This window comes from Microtus ochrogaster, chromosome 18 (genome assembly GCF_000317375.1).
Source record: "Microtus ochrogaster isolate Prairie Vole_2 chromosome 18, MicOch1.0, whole genome shotgun sequence".
Lineage (NCBI taxonomy): Eukaryota > Metazoa > Chordata > Mammalia > Rodentia > Cricetidae > Microtus > Microtus ochrogaster.
In genome coordinates, this window is record NC_022020.1 from 44,174,157 (window position 1) to 44,193,107 (window position 18,951).

General features: G+C 36.4%; 1 protein-coding gene across 2 annotated transcripts in view; it reads left to right on the plus strand.

Annotated features, from left to right (window-relative positions):
* The window catches only part of Slc12a2 (solute carrier family 12 member 2), a 69,675-nt gene that overhangs the window by 27,888 nt on the left and 22,836 nt on the right, over positions 1 to 18,951 (plus strand). For both annotated transcript variants that reach the window (XM_005356129.3, XM_005356128.3), the window contains exons 8-17: positions 168 to 295; positions 391 to 475; positions 1,921 to 2,072; positions 3,180 to 3,287; positions 4,647 to 4,770; positions 5,430 to 5,531; positions 6,740 to 6,895; positions 8,215 to 8,314; positions 12,791 to 12,902; positions 15,079 to 15,219. In XM_005356129.3, the coding sequence (XP_005356186.1) occupies positions 168 to 295; positions 391 to 475; positions 1,921 to 2,072; positions 3,180 to 3,287; positions 4,647 to 4,770; positions 5,430 to 5,531; positions 6,740 to 6,895; positions 8,215 to 8,314; positions 12,791 to 12,902; positions 15,079 to 15,219 (1,208 nt within the window). The remainder of the gene's footprint in view (positions 1 to 167; positions 296 to 390; positions 476 to 1,920; positions 2,073 to 3,179; positions 3,288 to 4,646; positions 4,771 to 5,429; positions 5,532 to 6,739; positions 6,896 to 8,214; positions 8,315 to 12,790; positions 12,903 to 15,078; positions 15,220 to 18,951) is intronic.

The following is an 18,951-nucleotide window of genomic DNA, read 5'->3' on the forward strand; positions in this document are numbered from 1 at the left end:
GCAGAAAGAGACAGAGAAGGGGGAAGCAGAGAAGTGGGAAGAGAGGCAGAAGCAAAGCTGCCTCTCCAAGAGGAAGATGGAAAAGAGCATATCTAATTATTCTTGACTTAAGTTCTTTTGTTCTCATTTGCTGTCTAGCAACTGATGTAATGTTTTGTCCTCTGTAGCTGAAATATTTAATGAGAACTTTGGACCAGATTTCCGAGACGAAGAGACTTTCTTTTCCGTGTTCGCCATCTTTTTCCCTGCTGCAACTGGTATTCTAGCTGGGGCAAACATCTCAGGTGATCTTGCAGTAAGTATTATAAAGTGTTGTATTGATTACTGATATGTTAAAAATGCTCTCCATGCGTTTATTTTTATAGACTAAAAAATTTTCTTCTTTTCTAGGACCCTCAGTCAGCCATACCCAAAGGAACACTTTTAGCCATTTTAATTACTACAGTGGTTTACATAGGAATTGCAGTGTCTGTAGGTAAATAACCTTCATTTTTTTATATGTCTTAGAAATTTTGTGATGCTCATAGCATGTTTTCTGACTTTAACATTCCAAAATAGGTAAAAAGGCACAGAATCAGTTGCCTGTTTTAATGCAAAGGCCGCTTAAGGACTAGTGGTGACTTACAGAGACATAAAACCACCAAATGCTTTGTGGGGTCCTTGCTGTCATTTATTTATTATACTAAGTATATGTAAAATATATGTAAAATGGTACCTGTAAACTCCCATTTTATTTGGACATATGTGCTGTATTCACACCTGGAGGTAAGTTTTACTCTTTAAAGTTGTAAAGATTTGGGAGGCCCAGCACACTGTTGTGCATGCACCTCTTTATGCTCATACAAATATAAGTTCCGAGTTTGTTAATCTCATGGTAAGAGGGGTCCATGTATATTTTACTAAGAATAATTTAAATTTTACCACATTTTTTCATTGTTTTGTTCAGAAATAGTGACAATTCTATTTCAGAATTTTATTGCTATTTCTCAAGGTAATTTTGAAATTTGGCTGAACAAAAGTAAGAAATGCTGACAATATCATGATGGACCAAATTGTGTTTTAAAAATGATTGTGGATTTAATTTATTTTTAATACATATTTCTAAAATTCATTTGCAAAAACCAAGTGTTTACCTAAACTTTTAAATATGCTTATATAATATATAGCCTAGCTAAATAAGGTTTGTTTTTAATTTAACTAATAGCATAACTGATTATGTTCCAACTTTTAAAATCTTTTGTTGCCACTGATACATTTCTGCTTTAGTCTGACCCTTTGGTCTTGCTAGACTTCACATTGACTTCATTCTCTCTGTCCTCAGTGGGCAGGGGAATTCACCCTTCTTCCTGGTGTTCAGGAGTGGGCTGGGAAACAGCTCAGTACCAGTGCCTGTGTAGCTAGTTCAAAGAAACAGAACCTCTATCCCCAAGCTGTCAGGTACAGCACACACATGTGGTCCTGGTGCTCAGGATTTTCCTTGTAAATGTGCCTAGCCTAGACTGTACTGTGATGCACAGGACATGAAAGTATGCCTGCTCTCAAGCTGATTGGAGACTTAAGTGTTTTCTCTCTCTCTCTGTAGTCTTGTAATAGTTCAGAGGTGCATTTAGAGGAAGATGCTTTTGGCAACATGATTGAAAGGCAGAGAAAAAAAATAATGGTTGAAATATTTATTCAAGTTTTCCCACCACTTATAAAATGCCTGAAATGTAGCACTTTTTAAATAGAATGTTTAGTTTGATTACTTAAATTTTAGTGACCACAAAGTTTCTTACTTTGTTCAGAATAAAGATGCATATGCATGAAGTGTATGCTATTATGAATATGTCCCTAGACAGTACTGTGATTTCTTTATGAATGGATGTAGGATTTTAAGAGGAATGCGTGTTTGAGTTACTCTGACTGTTGCTTGTGCTTCAGGTTCTTGTGTTGTTCGGGATGCCACTGGGAATGTTAATGATACCATTACCACAGAGCTAACGAACTGTACTTCTGCAGCCTGCAAATTAAACTTTGACTTTTCCTATTGTGAAAGCAATCCTTGTTATTATGGACTAATGAACAACTTTCAGGTAAGCATTGACATTCTATGAATGATAAAGATATTCTGTATTTATCTAGGGATTAGACCACTATGAAATCTGGCCATTTAGAATATAGTTATACATTAGAAGGGAAGACAGTTGTTACTTTCTGTTTATCACTAACTAGGCAAATGGAAAATACATGAAAGAGTAAATAAACTCTTGAGACGATTCATGAATCAGGCTCATTCTCTGGTTGTGTTGTCCTTTGCACAAATCAACATCAATGCCCTATGCTTAGTATTGGGAAATGAAAAGCCAACTAAACTCTGGCTCTGCAGTTTAATATTTGGCATTCTCTAAAACTAATGGTGATACAGGACAGAGTGATACTCAACAAAACCCGTGGTAATATCAGTGCAGGCCACAACACAGAGCAGCAAAGATGAAAGGCAAGATGGCTCTCCAAATGAAGCACTGAGTGGAGGTAGCAAGCAAATGGTAGCAGTATGCACACACCTGCATCTTGCATTAACACAGTGACCATGCCCATGATAAACTGAGGGTTGTGAGAGATCGAGTATGAGAAATATGAAGCCATACACTAAATATATTTAAAAACAGTATCACCCAAATATAATAATCATTTTTGAGAGCTGATTTAAAAAAAAATAAAAAGCTTGTTTTAAAATAACCAGGACAATGGGAACAATTGAGGCAATTTGATTGGTGACTAGATGTGTGATACTGTGAAGGGCTGGCCAAATTAAGCCGGGGCAGCGGCTTTAGCTACAATTTCCAAATGTCTGCCTGTTAACAGACACACACTGAACCTTATGCATTAAAAATGTAGGGCTGCAAATGATGTGGGCTTGGGCCCAGTTGTCCGTGATTGGAACCTGGTGACAGGTAGTTGGCTGTGGCAGTTCATCATCCTCTTTTTTCTGTCATATGTTCATTTGGAAATTTACAAGAGAGAGGTTTTTAGTGGTAAATCTGTTTTAATAACTTGTACTTTACTTCTTCATGCTATTTACCAAACTACTCTCAGATTTCCCCAGTATTAGTTTCCTTTATTAGAATCTTCAAACTGTGACTATTCAATTCTCTGCTCTTTGTCAACCGTTTTTAAGACTTCTTTTGCAATTCATTTAGGTGATGAGCATGGTGTCAGGGTTTGCACCCTTGATCTCTGCAGGTATCTTTTCAGCCACACTTTCATCAGCTCTAGCCTCTCTCGTGAGTGCTCCCAAAATATTTCAGGTAAATGTTTCATAGTATAATTTTTATTGGGGGAATGTTAAGACATTTCAATTTTTGGATTGTTGCTATATTCAAGTAGGTTACCTTTATCAACCTCACATGTTTGTTATGTTTGCCTATACGTATATTAAAACTGGTATAAATTTTATGTATATAAATGCTATGTGGATCCATACAAACATTTGTGCATTTTTCTAGTGTCATGGTATATGCTTAGAAAGGATGATTTGAGGATCTGGAGAGATGGCTCAATTGTATGGTCTCATGCAAAAGATCCAAATTCCGTTTCCAGATTGTACATTGGGTCACTCATAATCACTTATGACTCCAGACACATACATAATTAAAAATGACAAAAATAAGTATTTTAGGGATAAAAGAGTTTTTGACATACTTAGCATAAAAGTCTAAGGTTCTTAGGAGTGCAGTCTAAGACTTATCAGAAGTAGTAAATAATAGCTTTAGTTAGCATGTTGCCAACTTAAATATTTTATGTGGCCAACATTACAGTAATTGTAGTAGGTGCAGTGATAACTAGAATGAGCATTGCTCCCTGTAGTGATCATAAGCAGCTAATACTGATTAGGATATTTTTAATTACTAAGTCAGATAAGTGTTAAATTTCTATCCTTATTCTTAATATTATATTTATAGCCAAAAAAGTATAGTAATAGTGTAGAATATGATTTTTAAGGTAGCATCTATTAAGATTTGAAGAAAAGTGATTAAACTTTATAATTAGGGTTTTAAATCTACTTTTATGTTTCAGATTTGGACCTAACGTTTCTTTTTTAAAAATTACTTATTTTTATTTTATGTACATTAATGTTTTGCCTGCATGTAAGTTGTGTGAGGGTGTCAAATCTTAAGAGTTACTGACAATCATGAGTAGCCATACACATGAGCTGCCACGTGGGTGCTGGGAATTGAAACCAGGTCCTATGGAAGACTAGTCAGCACTCTTAACCTCTGAGCCATCTCTCCAGCATCCCTGAACTTAGTTTCTTAAAGTCATAGGTACACTGTATTGTACTTACCAGCTTCCAGTTTTCTTTTTTATTGTACTATTATTTCAAATGTCTGCTTTGCTGATTCTTCAAAGGAAGAGTTTCCACATGGGGTGGGGTAAGACCACATCTTAAGCAGTGTTATATAAACAAACTACCCTTCTGCTATTTGAACTATTTTACATAGCCCTTATTTATAGTCTGTAGGTGAAACACTGTGAGACAGGAAACAAAAAGCATCAGAAATAAGAGACACGGGCTCCAATTCATTATTAGCCTGTTTTAACTGTTAGCAGATTTGTGTATCTTAATTTTCATGTATTTCATTTTAATGTTTGTATTCTTTTATTAGGCTCTATGTAAGGACAATATCTACCCAGCTTTCCAGATGTTTGCTAAAGGTTATGGAAAAAATAACGAACCTCTTCGTGGTTACATCTTAACATTCTTAATTGCACTTGGATTCATCCTAATTGGTTAGTTCTATGAAGGATATATTATATAGGTTTTGGTATGTTTATATATAGCATTACCTATAATTATGAATATCAAATTATTAACAAAATGTGCCTTGCTTTAGTGCACTAAATTAATTTCTAATCAAACAAGAGTAAGTAAAATACTGCAAATAATAGTGACAGATATTATTTACTAAAATTGTTGCTATTACATGAAATTAGGGATGGAGGAAATAGAGGAGGTTACACTTATTTTTAAGACTCATGTAGCTCAGGGTGGCCTCCTATTATTCACAATTATAGCCGAATATACTGTTGAATTCCCGATGGTCTTGCATCTATTCCCAAGGACTAGGATTGTAAGCATGTACTCGTAAAATATATAATGATAGTGTAGGAAAAGGGTACTAGTGTGCCCAGGAAGATAATGCCTCTATCTGATCATGTGCAAAGCTGTGGATCCTGTTGATTATTCTAAAGATAACATTAGGCTTTCTAAAGAATTGTCTAGACTCTCAAATTAGTTGATTGAAACTTGATTATGCCATCAGTTGTGATAGCAGGATATTAGTATCAGTCTGTGGTAGATTTAGGGGTATTTATTATGCTATTTAAAAGTTAGGAATATTTCAGAATTTGTAGTTTTAAATACATTAATTTTTTCCTTTCTTTTGCAGCTGAATTGAATGTTATTGCTCCAATTATCTCAAATTTCTTCCTTGCTTCGTATGCGTTAATCAATTTTTCAGTGTTCCATGCATCACTTGCAAAATCTCCAGGTGATTTCACATTTTAGAAAGTTGTATATGCTAATGGCTATGATTTCTGAGAAAACAAAATTTCTAGTTTTCTAAATTTGGTGTTTGTGAGTTTAGCTCATTAGAGTTGTTTTCTTTTATAATTATAGTTGTTTTCTTTTATAATTATGTCAAGTTCAGTGCTCAGAGATCTTTTGTTATGAAGTACACTGATAATAAGCTGTTTCTTTTCAAAACATTAAACAGCATTTGTCATATTAAAGAATTAGTCCTATTTTGAGAATTTCTTTACTATTTGCTTACCTGATTCAGTTCTCCTAACTTTGTCATTATTTAATAACTGTTCAGAATTTTTGGTGCTGAGAATTAAGCTGGTGCTCTAGGCATGATAATCACAGCACACTCTTCACCACTGAGCCTAAGTGCCAGCCCCCAACATGTTTTTGCACAGTGAATTTTGTAGAATTCTAGCATAGGGCCTCTGTCAACTGAAAAAGTACCATATTGCTTGTGTTCTAAATGGGGCAGGGCTAAAATCAGGAAGAGAATGGAAAGTACAGAAGGATTTAAGTACAGAACAGGCCAGTAGCAGGTGGGGTTTTCAAAAGGAAAGGAAGTATGAACACATGTCTTAGCTTCAGTTTTCCTTTCAAAATAAAATTTTATTGAAATAATTTTAAATAAAAAGTATTTTTGAATATTAGTGACCAGGTTATGAGTAGTTTTTAATTCATTATATTTTATTAATTTATATATATATTATTAGTATGCAACTAATACTAATGTATGAATTTCTTGGAGTCACACCAAGATTTAGTTACATGGGTAGGTTGTTTGAAATGTTTAGTAAATTCATTAGAACATGGCTTTGTCTCATGCTGATGACCAGAGGGGAAAGCTGCTCCACCCAGGAGCAAGTCTACATGAAGTCTTTCCTTTTTATGGTGCTTCTGTAGTGTTCACTATGATGGGTTGATTTAAAATTTCAAAGATTGTATTGACTGAAGGTCTGAGAAGATGCAGTAATAGGAAAATATTATCTTCACAGTCATTAAGAATTATCAAAACCAGTTATGCTCAATAATAGTCATTGACTTTATTGTTTGATGTTATCCTTGAACTTAAAATTGAGTGTGGCAACCATAATGAAAACTATTTTATACATAATTTAGTGTCACTTTGTAAAGCAGATGAAAACTCTGATTACGTTTTCTGTCTGTCATTGTTAGGATGGCGTCCTGCATTCAAGTACTACAACATGTGGATCTCCCTTCTTGGAGCGATTCTGTGTTGCATCGTCATGTTTGTCATTAACTGGTGGGCAGCCTTGCTCACCTACGTGATAGTTCTCGGGCTGTATATTTATGTTACCTACAAAAAACCAGGTCAGTAGTCTTTTCTGCTTAGTAGTTTTACTTAGAAAATGTCGACAAATTCTTGTTGCTTTTTATTCAAGCATCTTTTGTATATTTGAAAAGGTGTTACATGTAAAACTTACAAAACCTTTCCAAATAATTTTTTTTGTTTTTAAAGCACATTTAAAATGTTTTATTCCTATAGTTTCATTCTCACCCATGAATTAAATGTGACTATCCTTTTTTAAGGAAAATAATAAACTAACATTCTGTTGTAGTTATGTTTTAAAATTGTCCTGAAGGTTCCAGATTTGCAGCACTCTAGTAACTACTAGCGAAATATGTATGTGTATGTTTGCATGTGTGACACACACACATATATAGCCTCTTGTCATCTTAGAGCTGCTGTATGGCAAGGAATTCAGGCACTGGGAAGATGTGTCTTTCCCAAAGAAAGTAAATATATATAGTTTGTGTATTTGTGTGTTTGTTTGAGACAGGGTTTCCCTGTCCTGGAGCTCACTCTGTAAACCAACTGGCCTTGAACACACAGAGATCCATTTACCTCTGCTTCCCAAGTACTGGGATTAAAGCTGTGCACCATCATTGCCCAGCTAATAACGAATGTTCTTAACTGAGAAATAATTAGTGATTATCATCTTCCACATTGATGCTGTGTAGGTAGATCTCCATGTAAGGTGATGAGGGTGATGGCTATTAGGATTTTTTTCAGTGTACAGAAAAAGATCTGGCGTAAAAAAGACAGGAGAGTTTGGTCCACTGGTATAATCTGAGAAGGAGCAGGTCCAGCAGTTTACAGCAGAGATGAGACATTTCGGTCTGGATGTGAAGTGATGAGCTTTTGGATTCACATGGTGGCTGTAGAAGTGAAAGGGCAAAGGAGCTATATTTTTAACTTTTAAGAGCAATTATTCCTTCAAAATACCTATTAAGCATATATTAATGTGTCTAAAATCAAGGACCAACCTTTTTATTCAATAGTAGAAGACATTTTCATGTTTAAATAGCTTGAATGTATTTACTGTACTTAAAATATGCCTTCAGCTACAGAATGAATAATTTTAAATATTTTATTGTTGAGAGAGTGTTCTGAGTTATGTGAACATGCCATCATCATGCCCTTATTAGGTTATACCTTTTTAAATTGCGTTGACAGATATGATATCTTCATATATTTCTATATACTGGAACTATGCCAAGTTATAGAATAGTGCTTTATTTTAGCAATTGACTTATAAACATAAAGATTCTGCTCTATTTACTGTCAATCCCATATGTCTGAATTGGCTGCTGTTGGTATCACACTGTGTGACCCTGTTTTCCCACAGATGTGAACTGGGGATCGTCCACTCAAGCCCTGACTTACCTGAGTGCACTGCAGCATTCAATTCGTCTCTCTGGGGTGGAAGACCACGTGAAAAACTTCAGGTAGGTGACGAGGCACCATGGAGGCCTTCTCTGCTCGCTAGTCGTTCAATTCTTAAACCATTTCTGTATGGATTAGTACAGGATATTCTGTTTTGTTTGGATGGCCCTGGGCAGTTAATTATTCAAAATCAAATCATGCAAAAAAATTTGTCTTCCTTCAAACTGTTATGAAAGTTTTGGAACTGTCATTTAAAGAAAAATAATTTTTTTTCTCTTTGTAATCATTTATGTTGATTACTATTTATAAGTTTCTTTAAAATTTTTTATGTGTATGGACATTTTGCTTGTGTCTGTGCCTCTGCACTTGCATGCCTGGTGCCTGCAGAGGCCAGAGAAGACTCTTAGATCCCCTGAAACTGGGGTTACAGACAACTGTGAACTGTTACGTGGGTGTTGATAATTGGCCCCTGTAAGGGTTTTTTTGATTATCTGTTTGAGACAGGGTTTTGCTGTATATGTATATGTTTCACTCCAGCTGGCCGGGGACTCCCTTTGTGTAGACCAGACAACCTTTCAACTCAGAGACCCCACCTGCCTTTGCCTTTTGAGTGCTGTGAGCACAGCCATGCCTGCTGCTGTAGGCTCATTTTGATACACCTATTTCTGTAATTTATTAAGACTAAATAATACTGAGTTATTCCCATTACTCAACAACTAAGTGGAAACCACTTGCAGTGATCCACTGCGTTTAGCCAGAGTGCTTGCCTTGTACTTCCCTCAGGGAATGGCTGTCAGTAGTCTATTAGTCACCAGTGAAGCTTCTGCAATGTAGTGCCAAAGCACTGTAGAGAGATGCTTTTCTATATTCAGAAATATTATGTAGATAAAGTCTAAGACCTTTTAGCTTATTTATACTTAATATTTTCATAAAATAATATTTTCTAAATTGATCAAATTTTTTAGCTGTGAAAAGGTGACTTTTTCTGGTCATGGCTTTCATTGGCTTCTGTCTGTAATTGTCTTTCTGGAACACACAAAGTTGTTCCAGAGAACGTCTTTGAAGAGGAGATACATTTCAGGAAACAATTGTTCTCTTGAGAAGGAGAATTTGTGTGTCTTCCTTATGTTGCTCTTTTGGGCACCTGCTCACCCACTGTCCCTTTTCTCTGAAATGAAAAGCTCCCAGAGACCACAGCTTTGCAAGTGAGAGAGGGGAGGAAAAAAAAGAATGAGAACCCTGATAGAAAAACTTAAATGTTAGTGTATTTTGGGTAGTTGATATGACAGAAAAATAGAAATTATTGTTTTGTGAGTTTTGTAACATAAATGAATATATCAACAAAAGTCACAATTAGTCTTAAGCCAGTAAAAACTTGATTGGACTTATTTTAATTGGGTGAATTTTTTTAAGTTCTTTTTATCCCAGTTTGGTTTTTTGCTGTTTAATAATTTATATAGTTCAACTTTTCTGTAACTCAGTATACTCCTGTCTTTGCTCCCATGTATGTTTTAAATTTTTTTAAATATATTTTTTTATTTATTATGTATACAATACACCTCTATGCCAGAAGAGGGCAGCAGACCTCATTACAGATGGTTATGAGCCATTATGTAGTTTCTGGGAATTGAACTCAGGACCTCTGGAAGAACAGCCAGTGTTCTTAACCTCTGAGCCATCTCTCCAGCCCCCTGTTTTAAATTTTTATAAAAATTATAATCACATAGCATGAAGGGGAGAGTTTGTAAAATTTTGCCTTGAAAACCAATACTTGCCCTTTCTATCCTCTATGTTCTTTTCTTACACCATAGGCAGCGGTTTCTGCAATTTGACTGCTTTGTTACCTGTTCATTTTGTATCCATAAAGCCATATTTATCTTCCTGTGCTTTCTGATTTTTTGCTGGCCATTATTTTCTCTGTTTCTGGCTATAGTGCATAGATGTACTCTTCCCATACTTGCAATACATTGTTTGGTGTTACTTTAATTCATATTTAATATTTGTATTTTTATGATGTTAAATGGTAGATACAGTATAATTTTTATACTTTGTTGTTGTATTAAAATTAATAATTCTTTTTATATTTAATTTTTGTGTTTATCTCAGCCTTCATCAAAGTTGCCAAAAGTTTGAGTTACTTGATGTTTCTTTCTAATAGTTTCCTTTTTCTTGAGTCTGGGTTCTTCTAAAGTGCAGTCTCTATGCTCCTTGACAAAGAAGTTCTCCGCTGGTGCTGAGGCCTTCCTTGCTAGTCAAGTTCTTAATGTAGATTAATGCGGCTTTGCCATTCTTCAGGGAATTTAAGTCATTTTTAAGGCTTTCTTTTGATCTGATTAGATTTCTCAGAAAGGAATATTTTAAGCTGTTTGTATGTCCTTGTTACCAGAATTCTGAGAGCTAGGTAGGGAAGGAGGTGAAGGTTTCAGAGTTTTGCCCATAAACAGCCTCTAATCCTCTAGCTTAGATTGCTGACTTCTGCCCTTAGCTATTTCAGTGTCTTCTGGACCACAGAGGCCTCTTTAGCAAGAAGCCATGGTGATGGAAATGACAGCTCAGTCTACTTGCTTCTTATGTAGACTTCTTATGTTCTTGATTCAGGTTTCTTTAACACATCATCACTGCTGTTTCCAGACCCTTGCACTCTAGGCGGCGTTGCTGCACTTGTGGTATAGAATCAGCAGCTTCACAGCCTCCTCTTCATTTAGTGTTTCCTGATGGTCTGCTCCCCCATTCTGCTGCTTGCTTTATACCTTTCAATATTGTAGTGCTGTTACTCATGGGTTTGTTAATTTCATGGTTTTATCACTTTAACAGAATTATATTGTTTATGGGGGAGTCTACTCTAACAAGAAGCTTTTTAAAAAGCAATAATTAAATGTTGAAGGAGTTGACAGATGTTCAGACATAAATGGTTCATGGCAAGTAGGCAGATTTGGCCATGTGGCACTACTGTTCCAAGATGTGTTTTGTCTTTGTGATCAAAGTCATCACTACACCCATGATCTTGCTTACAGGAAAGAAAGTATGGGGAACAACTCACTTTTAAGTAGCATAGTCTGAAAAACAAACACCTTATGGGTTGTAAAATACTCAGAGTTCCTTTGCTGAAGAATCATGCTACCTGTAGAAGCTGAAAGGCAAGACAAGACAGTCTGAAGAGGGCACTGAGCTGTCTGGGCCATAACGTTACATTTGATTACTCCAAAGCATCTCTCAGACAGAATTGATTTTTGAGCTACCTCACTAAATTTCTAAATCTTGGTTAATACTTTTATTATTTTAGGGATGAGTCAAAAAGTTAGTGTTTAAGTTAGAATTAAAGAAAAATTTAAAGATTCACTTAGTTTTGTTTTATGTATATGTGTGTCCTTGCCTACATGTATGTCTGAGAATCAGAAGAGGGCATGGGATCCTCTGAAACAAGTGTCAGCATGTTGGTAGTTGCCACATGTGTAGTGGAACCCTCATCCTCTGCAGGAACAGGAAGTGCTCGTAGCCTCTCTGGGTTCTTACCTTAGGAGTCCTTACTGAGCATCTTTCCAGTCCTAACCTTAGGAATCAATCAGCTCTTTGCTAATTTCAGGAACTTTGCTAATCTGTTTTGGTGGATAAATTGATACCTGGATATTATATAAACAAAATTTATTTCCTCTTTTAGTTAGTGAGAATCAGCTTTTATTTTTCAATACAGAGTCTCTGTACTCCTGGCTGTCTTGGAACTTGCTATTGTAGATCAGGTTGGTCTCAAACTCGCAGAGATTTGCCTGCCTCTGTCTCCCATGTGCTGGGATTAAAGGTGTGCACTGCTGTTGCCAACAAAAAAAGCAAGTTTAAGACATCTAAATATTTTTCACCTTCTCATGTTTGCAGAGATACTTGAGTGCAATTTTGGCATTCATGGTTATTAACTAGAATGAAAATATTTTAGTCCAGTAGAACATGTAGTTGGTTCTACTTACATCACAGCAGTCTTAAGTAAGCTGGATTAGACAGGGTTGATACATGAAGTGATGCCGTTATGCTGAGATGGAACTCACCTGTTTATATTGTGGTTTCGTTGTGCTCAGTAAGTTTTTTAGGATCTATGAAATGAATGGAACATTTCTGACCTTTGAAGATAAAAAATTATTATTTCATTCTTAAGCAAAATAGTAATTTCTGTGGCATTCCCAGAAACTCAGTGTTGTTTGGAAGGGTATCTGATATGCTATTTCTTACAAGTTTTTTTTTTAATATTTGGTATTATTTATGTGTTATATGTCTATTTGTCTGTACGAATGTGCTCTGTGTCTCCAAGGGCCCTTGACAGCCAACTGGAGTTACGCGTAGCCTTGAACTGTCTGATATGGCTGCTGAGAATTGAACTTGGGTCCTTTGGAAAAGCAGCAAACACTGTTAACCACTGAGCCATCCCTCCAGTCCCACATAGCCAGCATCTTCCTAAAGTTCTTCTGTAGCTTTGCTCTTAGAGAAACCACATACAAACTTCAGATTTCAAACTGTTCTAATTTTATTTTATTTATTTTATCTCAAATTAGGCCACAGTGTCTTGTTATGACAGGGTCTCCAAACTCGCGCCCTGCTTTACTTCATCTTGTTCATGACTTCACAAAAAATGTTGGTTTGATGATCTGTGGCCATGTGCATATGGTATGTATTAGTTTTGTTTTCTATAGTAAATCATTCTTTCACTCATCAACCGGGATTGTAAATTACAAACTTTGTAGATTAGAAGTCGTTAGATAAATTTGTAGGATTTTTTTTAGATGTTTTATTCAAAATGCTTTTTCCTTTAAGTCACAGTCACAAAGTAGCATTTTTAAACAGATACTTTGGGATTTGAATCAGGAGTAAGAAAAATATCTATAATAAGTTTTCACCCCTAAAGTAGTGCTTTTTTAAAAAATATCATTTTGAATCTTGAAAATAATTGTGAAATGATGCATCATGCGTTGTGCATTGGAGCTGAGGTGAGGATTTTTTTTGTTTGTTTTGTTTTTTGTGGCACCTCCTGGCCAGCTGCGTCAAGAGAAGCTGACTATTTCCTTCCCAGCCATTGATTGTTGGATACTTGTTGAAGTGGATGACAAACTTTTTTTTTTTTCCTGAGGAGCACATGGTCACAGAAGTAGCTGCAGATGTTCTGGAAAGGTTTTGTGGTCCAAGTCAGTGGGAATGACAGAGGTTTCCATGACTCAAGGTGTCTTGCTCCACAGTAACATGTGCCTGCTATTGAGCGAGTGGCATTCCTGCTACAGATCAAGGAGGATTTTGGAGAGAGGGCACAAGTCTTTTTGAGATGCATCATGGACACAGTCTAAGGGCTGTTAGCTTGGCTACTGTAGAAAAGGGAGAGAAGGATATTTCTGTACAGTAAGTACTGTATCTCAGCAGCTGGGGTCCAAAAGAGCGAACATAACCTGAAAACTTTTTGGTGTCTCTCTAAAGTGATGTGTGCCAATGTGTTATCAGAAAACCCTTAAAGAAGGTAGGCAACGAAGGACCAGACCAGCCAAGACTCAGCATCACGTCACTCCACGCATCCTGTGACACTGCTCTGAACAGACAGTATGATAAGAAAATGAGGAGGCTGCAGAATATGCTAAACATTTGCCAAGAGAATGAAGGGAAGCCACCAAAAAAATGCCAGGAACAGATTGCCAAGAGAGTAGGCTGTCCTCACTGAGAATTTCTATTTGTAAATCTGAGTCCAGTTAAAAATAAGTCTTTTAAGAGAAACAAATAAATGATAGGCATTGGAGGGTAAAAAAAGAAAAACTAGAATGTCGTATTTGTTTTTTCCCCAAACTCTGCTCCATTATTTAGGTGCCAGAATGTATTTTGTTCGTTGTATTGCAATTCCTGTAACAGTCGCTCTTGTATGGTTGCAAAGCACAAATATCCATGTGCACACTTGGGCTTGTGTGGAGGGTTTGTCGTCAGCATTGACCCCACTCAGGGTACATGGAGTGTTTCAGTTTGTCTCTAGCTGAGCCTTAAAGTCAGTGCCTTGAGCAAAAGATGTTAGAAAGAAGGCAGTTTCCATTATTAGGAGATATTTTTCTCTACATATTTTTTATTTTTATGGCTTAATTCATTTTTATTTTATGTGCTTTGTTTTGCCTGTATGAAACAGTGAGTTGTTTTGTGGGAAATTGTTTTGCTGAAAATTGAACCTTGGTCCTCTGGAAGAGCAGCTAGTGCTCTTAACCACTGAGCCATGTCTCCAGCCCCTGACATGCTTATTTTTAAGATATATACTTTTAAATACTTTCAAAGTTTTGTTTTATATATCTGTGCCTAACAAATTTTATAGATTGTATAAAAGTATCAAAATGGAATTTTGAAAAAAAATGTAATTTTGAGTTAGCAAAGCCCATTTCCTTCATCTTATTGAAGTATATGCCCTACTTTGATTTTTCATTGATATTCTCAATTTACTGTGACTCAGTAACCCAGACACTTAGACCAAACAGAAAGCAAAATTGGAGACTTTCTGTAGAGAAATAGAAGGCTTTATTTTGCATTGTATAATCATTTTTTCCATTTTCAGTAATTGCAAATTTCACTCATTAATTTAGGATTGAAATATTTTGTTTTAAAATCTTTTTTTCCTCCCTTCTCCAGGCACTGGCAGTGCTCTGCCTTTTTGCATAACCTTAGGTATTAGAGAGAATTCCCTCAGGGAAAAATGAAAGACTGTTATTTCACTTCTCCCACATCCACACAAGCACATTCTTTCAGACCAATGCAAGAGGATACCTTTTCTAAGTGTAAAAGGGATTGTGTGTCAAGTAAAAAATTCTGATAATATTTTGTTTTAAAGGGCCCTCGAAGACAAGCTATGAAAGAGATGTCCATTGATCAAGCCAAATATCAGCGATGGCTTATTAAAAACAAAATGAAGGCTTTCTATGCTCCGGTTCATGCAGATGACTTGAGAGAAGGTGCCCAGTATTTGATGCAGGTGATGAGTCTTTCACGTGACTGGACATTAAAGCTTTTATGTTTTCTACTTAATTGTTCATGTAGTCTATATTTTTTTAAAAATATCTTTAAGCAAACCACTAATCGTTTTGTAATTTAGAAATCTGCAGAAATGTTGTGTTGTTGGGTGACACAAAGGGCCTATTAAAAATTCTCTTAACCTGTTCACCTCTCTCTGTTAGGTGTTTCTCACTTCCTTTACCCACCAGGTTTGTTTTTAAAACATTGAGTCATAGCCATCTTTATTTTGGTTTTTCGAAAATTCTTGTCCTTTGTATTTGTTCATTTACTAGCTCTTAGTTTAGACTTTATGTATTTTATAGGCACCACAATAGGAAATTTGGAATCATTCCCAGGTTTAAATGTTAGTGCTGTTGCTGTCTTATTATGGATCTTGGACCGAACTATTTACTTAACTTCGGAACTCTATTTTCACTTTCCTAAAGATAATAGGGGATATAAATTGAAACAGTGTTTACCGACTTAATCTTAAAACCAAACAAGTACACATTAAAAATAAAAAGCGCTGTGATTAGAACTGTCTGTTAAAGGTGAGGTGAGATTTTTAGCTCTGCTGCATGCTTCTTAGAACGTAGGAATAATCTTTGGAGCTTGGTTAGGAATAAATAAACTTTAGGAAAGACAAGCGGTGAGTAGGTTGTAAGTAATTACGACACTGCTGCGTGGAAGCTGCTGCAATTTAATGATGGCAGAAAATGAGAAAATTTACCGTATACAGGTGGCTTTGAAAAGGTTGTCTGTAATTGTTGTCAATGAAAAGGTTGTTTGTAATTGCTGTCAATGAAAAGGAATGAAATGTGTCCTTACAAAGACTGGGCAAAAGTCATTTTGAAGCAAGGTTTGGTGGATGCCATTGATTGAAGACCAGCCTGTGATACATGGTAAGGATAGGCTTCCATGTAGCCTTCCATGGCTACAAAATAGAAAGAGAGCCAGATGCAGTGGTGCACAGCTGCAGGCTCAGCACTTTGGAGGCTGGGGATTATCCCGTGCTTTTGGCTGGCTTGGTCTACACCATGGGTTTCAGGCCAGCCAGGATTATATAGTGAGACCTTGTCTTAAGTAAAAATCAAAACAAAACCATTATTTTAAAGATGAATTTAAAGCCTAGAGATAAAATGCGAATTTTAAAAATTAGGATAATATATAAAATATTCAGAGAATGATTTTCTAAGTGAAACCCAGAAAATAGAACTGTGAAAAATTTCAGTAATCTTTTAAAAGTTTAAATCTTTGAGATTTTAAGGGAAACATAAACATTATGGGAGCGTACTAATCCTGAAATATAGCCAGTAAAAGAATGGAGCGGTGTGTCTGGATATGCTGTAGGCCAGTATATGAAGGGGGAGGGGAAGGTGTGGATCAAGAGGGAAGCTAGATGCCAGGACTAGAGTCAAAGCAGTTCTGCAGCCATAACGACCAGGACCACTTCTGTCGGGTAAAGAGAAGTTGGATGTGTTTGAACTGCCACAATCACTGCTAGACGAGAGCCTGGTGATAGAACAAGACTAGACTTCACGCATACACCTCTTCCCATGTAAAGATGAATCTGCAGTTTTAAGTTCAGGCACAAGAAACCACCTTGTGATTGGTTAGCGTTGTCTAATCATCTCCCAAAACAGAATATTGGTGGAGCCCCGGTTGTCTCTCAGGGACTGAGGGTGGGCCCTTATTGCTGATGACACCGTTCACTTAGGACATGGGAATTAGATGATTTGTTCTGGGTCTGACCTAAAAGCCTCTTTTCCTAACAGTCCCCCTTTTATGGTTCCAGAAAGTGCTATTTAAGAAGCTAAAGTGGGGGGGGGGTGTAAGGAGCTCTTAAATAAATAATTCACCAATGTTGCAATGTTTCTGAAACATGATACTTTACCAGCATGGCAAAATATGCATAAGTGGCACTCACATGTTGGAGGCAACCAACAGCTGTCTAATTAGATCCAGTCAGGAGAGTAATCATGGCTGGTACTGGAAACCTAGCGAGCTTACACGGGCTAGTGAGGTCACTAGAGAAGATTTCATTGTTGCCACTTCACAGCATCATTTGTAATAGCTTAACACAATTATAATTAATTTCAACAAACAACAGATAATTAAAATGTAAAGTGTATCACTTTATAGAATTCTGCATATAGGTGAAAACTGCACATAGCCATGTGGGTAAATCTCAGTGTTAAAAATAGCAGCTCTTAAAAGTACATGAAAAAATAGAGGTGCAGTTTTTAAAAATTGTAAAACCTTTACCTGGATATGTCTCTAAACAATAGAATTATTAATATATGTGATAAGTGCACATGTAGATACATGCAGTTCTTCATGTGTATTTCATGTGTCTGTCTGAACTGCGCTTATTGCTTTGTGATTTATAACTTTTTGTAGTTTGTAATAGTTTAGTACTTCATGTGTCTACTATGTCTGGTAGTGATGTGTGTGATGAGTTAATCCTGCTGGCTTTTGTAAGCTTTCAGAAATATTTTGATAACCACTTACATATGTAATAAATTTTATGAAGGAATTCTTCCTTAAAGAGAACTCACTAGAGCAGATTTCTTTTTCTTCTCATGGTGAAGAAGGTTGCAGTGGAGCTGCACGGCCTCAGAAGCCAGAGAACCACTGCCCTAGAAAGCCTGAGTGCTGTACATCCTTGTAATCTGGCAGGATTTCAAACTAATCTAGTGTTCGTCATCCAACTAACATGCTTTCCATGGATCAGGAGGATTTCCTCTGTGGGAGGAAGACAGAATAAGCATAGCTTATTATGTGTGTGTGCCCACCGCTGTAGCACTGCACCTCTGGAAGGGGCGGAGCCAGCTGACAGTTGTTCTTGCTTATTTGCAGCCTACTTCTGCCGAGTTAGTGTAAATGCCACTGGAAGATCTTGTTTCCCTTTTTCCTTGTGGAAACCTGTCACTTAAGTACTAGATTATCTTATTTTTTTAAATCATTGTCAGAAAGTGTTTCGTTCATATTTTTCTTCGCTGCCGATATTCTAGCAGTATGGTTTTAAGTAGTTGATTCTTTCAGAAGAAATTATACTCTAAACTTCTGATTTCTCTTCTTCCTTTCTGTCTAGCTCATCTTGACTCTCAGAATTTATCATTAAACTAGCATTCAGATATCAGCCTTCATTACAGAATTTTAATCACTAGTTTGCTAATGAGAACTTTAACAGTGAGATGTTAGCATGGTTAATTTCTTGATTTATGTTTTGGATTTTTTTCTTTTCTTTTTTTTTGGTTTTTCGAGACAGGGTTTCTCTGTAGCTTTGGTGCCCATCCCGGAAGGAACTAGCTCTTGTATACCAGGCTGGCCTTGAACTCCCAGAGATCTGCCTGCCTCTGCCTCCTGAGTGCTGGGATTAAAGCATGTGTCACCACCGCCCGGCTGGATTTTTTCTTTTTAAAAAGGCAGTAGACATCTGATTCTCCAACCATTTTTAAACTTTTATTTTATATAGCAAAATGATACTGTTCTTAATATTCCAAAGAGATGACTCTTCAAATTCAGTTGCTTATTTATAAATTTCAGCCTAGAATTATCTTGTCTAGCATCTTCTTAGACTTCATTGGTCACATGCCAAAACAGTTGAGTGATGGTGGTGGCTGTTTTTTTTGTTTTGTTTTTCGAGACAGGGTTTCTCTGTGGTTTTGGAGCCTGTCCTGGCGCTAGCTCTTGTAGACCAGGCTGGCCT